Source organism: Corvus brachyrhynchos, unplaced genomic scaffold (genome assembly GCF_000691975.1).
Source record: "Corvus brachyrhynchos isolate BGI_N302 unplaced genomic scaffold, ASM69197v1 scaffold511, whole genome shotgun sequence".
Classification (NCBI taxonomy): domain Eukaryota; kingdom Metazoa; phylum Chordata; class Aves; order Passeriformes; family Corvidae; genus Corvus; species Corvus brachyrhynchos.
Window position 1 is genome coordinate 129,975 of NW_008236214.1, and position 3,259 is coordinate 133,233.

At 63.2% G+C, this 3,259-nt stretch overlaps 1 protein-coding gene across 1 annotated transcript in view; it reads left to right on the plus strand.

The window, feature by feature from the left end:
- The window catches only part of TRIM3 (tripartite motif containing 3), a 9,286-nt gene that overhangs the window by 4,212 nt on the left and 1,815 nt on the right, over window positions 1-3,259 (plus strand). Inside the window, exons 7-13 of the mRNA XM_008643249.2 lie at window positions 5-304; window positions 529-632; window positions 982-1,149; window positions 1,242-1,410; window positions 2,122-2,192; window positions 2,300-2,440; window positions 3,183-3,255. Coding sequence (XP_008641471.1) covers window positions 5-304; window positions 529-632; window positions 982-1,149; window positions 1,242-1,410; window positions 2,122-2,192; window positions 2,300-2,440; window positions 3,183-3,255 — 1,026 coding nt within the window. The remainder of the gene's footprint in view (window positions 1-4; window positions 305-528; window positions 633-981; window positions 1,150-1,241; window positions 1,411-2,121; window positions 2,193-2,299; window positions 2,441-3,182; window positions 3,256-3,259) is intronic.

The following is a 3,259-nucleotide window of genomic DNA, read 5'->3' on the forward strand; positions in this document are numbered from 1 at the left end:
GCAGCCGAGGCCGAGGTGCAGGACAACCGCAATGGCACCTACGAGCTGGTGTACACGCCACGTGCTGAGGGTGACTTTGTGCTGTCCATTCTGCTCTACGGGCAGCCCGTGCGCGGCTCCCCCTTCCGCGCGCGGGTCCTGCGCCCCAGCGATGTGCCCCCGTCCCCCGAGGAGGCCAAGCGCCGCGTCAAGTCCCCAGGAGGGGGGCACGTGCGGCAGAAGGCCCTGCGCCGCCCCCCCAGCCTGTACGGCAGCGCCAAGCGCAAGGAGAACCCCATTGAGGACGAGCTCATCTTTCGTGTCGGTGAGCAGAGGGCGCGGGGGTCCTGGGGCAGTGGGGGCGCCTTGGGATGATGGGGGGTTGTTAGGGCTCCCCACAGCCATAGGGGTGGGGTCTCGGCTCCCCATGGCTTCCTGGGGTGGTGGTGGGGTCCCTGGGGTGGTGGAGGGCCCCAGGGGGGGCAGGGGTTTACTGGGGTGGTGAGTGGTCTCCTGGGACCCCTGTGCCCCCCTGACTGGTGCCTGCAGGCAGCCGTGGCCGGGAGAAGGGCGAGTTCACCAACCTGCAGGGGATCTCCACGTCCAGCGCCGGCCGCATCGTCGTGGCCGACAGCAACAACCAGTGTGTTCAGGTATGGACACCCTTGGGACCTCCAAAACCCCCCACGATCCCCACTGACTCTTGTTGACCCCCCACTGACCCTGACAGCGACCAGTGCATGCAGGTATGGACCCCTGGCACCCCCCACTGACCCCTCTGGGTAACCCTGGATCCCCATGACCCCACTGACCCCATCAACAGTAACCAGTGTGTGCAAGTATGGTCCCCTCCTTGGATCCCTGAGCTCTCTCAGGACCCTCACTGACTCGGCCTGCTCCCTCCTGGCCCCAGCAGTTGTTCCCCAATGAGGGGCAGTTCTGGCTGCATTTCAAGGTGTGGGGGTGTTGCCCCTGATTCCCCTGACCCTGCTGCCCTCCCAGGTGTTCAGTAATGAGGGGCAGTTCCGGCTGCGTTTCGGGGTGCGGGGTCGCTCCCCAGGGCAGCTCCAGCGCCCCACAGGGGTCTCAGTGGACACCAATGGTGACATCATCGTGGCCGACTACGACAACCGCTGGGTCAGCGTGTTCTCACCTGAGGGCAAGTTCAAGGTGAGGGAAAGCAGGGATGCAGGGGTCTGAGGGGGGGGCTGTGGGGTGGGGAGTCCACAGCACCTGCCACCCTGACCCTCTGTCCCCCTCAGACAAAGCTGGGCGCGGGGCGGCTGATGGGCCCCAAGGGCGTCGCCGTGGACCGCAATGGGCACATCATCGTGGTGGACAACAAGGCTTGCTGCGTCTTCATCTTCCAGCCCAATGGGAAGCTGGTGGCACGCTTCGGCTCCCGCGGCACTGCCGAGCGCCAGTTCGCAGGTATCCCTGGGACCCCCGGCTGTGAGGCCTCGGGCTCCCAGAGACGGGGCAAGCAGGACTGCGTGTCCCACATCGCTGGGGCAGCTGGTGGCGCTGGGACCCCTAAGAATGGCCTGAGGCTGGGGGACAGGTCCAGGCTCCAGTTCTAGACTGGCTTTGTGGATCCAGTTCTGAGCTGTGGGTTCAGGTTCTGGGCTCAGGACTTGTTCTGAGATCTGGTCTGAGTTTTGGGGCTGGATAGGGGGCCAGATTCTGGGTCCAGCACCAGGTTCAGTGCTCTGGCCTGGCAATCCAGTTCCAGGTTCTGTCTCTGGGTTCTGGTTCGGGACTGAGATCCCAGACTCTGGGTTCAGGGTTTGGTTCTGGTTCCCAGCCTGGGATGTGATTCCAGGTTGTGGGCTCAGTTCTGGGTTTGGGTCTGGGTTCCGACCTCAGTGGCCTAGGTTGGGGCACTGGGTTTGGTTCTGGATACAGGTTCTGGGCCGGGGCTCTGGGCTCAGATTTCGGCAGTGGCTCCATCCTGGGGGCTCTGAATTCTGGGCTCTGTCCATGCTTCAGGGCTCTGGGTCCATCCTGGTCCTGCCATGGGGCCAGAGCTGAACCCCTCTGTTCCCCTCAGGGCTGAGCCCCCCAGTCCTGGGGATGAGCCCCACAGTCTTGGGGATGAGTTCCCTGTGTCCCATTTGGGCTGAGCCCCCTTTGTCTCCCCAGGACCCCATTTTGTGGCTGTCAACAACAAGAATGAGATCGTGGTGACCGACTTCCACAACCACTCTGTGAAGGTGAGCGCAGCCACCGGCAGGTGCTGCGGTCCCCCGGTGCTATTGGGGCTGGGGGGCTGCAGTGACCCCCCATGACTCCCATGTACTGTCCCCTCTGTGCCCACCAGGTGTACAACGCAGAGGGCGAGTTCCTGTTCAAGTTCGGGTCGCATGGGGAGGGCAACGGGCAGTTCAACGCTCCCACAGGGGTGGCTGTGGATGGCAATGGCAACATCATCGTGGCCGACTGGGGCAACAGCCGCATCCAGGTACCACCCCCGTACCTGCACAGGCACACCCATACCTGCACAGACACCTGTACCTGCACAGGCACACCCATACGTGCACAGACACCCCCGTACCTGCACAGGCACCCCCGTACCTGCACAGGCACCTGTACCTGCACAGGCACCCCCGTACCTGCACAGACACACCCATACCTGCACATTCACCTGTGCCTGCACACCTGTATCTGTGCCTGCACAGCTGTACCTGTGCACACACCTGTACCCACACATGTCCCTGTACATGCACACACACCTGCACCCACACCTCTAGCTGCATACATACCCCCACTGCAGCAACAGGAGGCCCAGCATTGGCCCTTCCCCATCCCATCCCTGACCCCCCCAGCCCACATGATCTACTGTGAGAGGCTGTGGGGCACCTGGAGGGAACCAGGAAGCAACTGGGTTTGAGTGGGAGCAACTGAAAAGGATCTTGGGTCAATTGAGAAGAGGCTGTGCAGGGTCTACAGTCAACTGGGAGGGGTCTAGGGTCAACTGTGAGCAGCTGGAGTCAACTGGGAGCAACTGAGATGGGTCTTGGGTTAACTGGAATAGACCAAGGAGGGATCTTGACCACATGCCCCCCCCCCCCAGGGAATGCATCCTGCAGGTCTGGGGGCTATCAGGGCTGGGGGTGCCTGGGCTTAGAGTTGCCAGAGGCCATTGGGGCTGGGGGTCCCTGGGCCATGGGGCCACTGGGGACAGCCGTGTGCACGTCCTGCAGGTGTTTGACAGCGCGGGCTCGTTCCTGTCCTACATCAACACGGCGGCTGACCCGCTGTACGGGCCACAGGGGCTGAC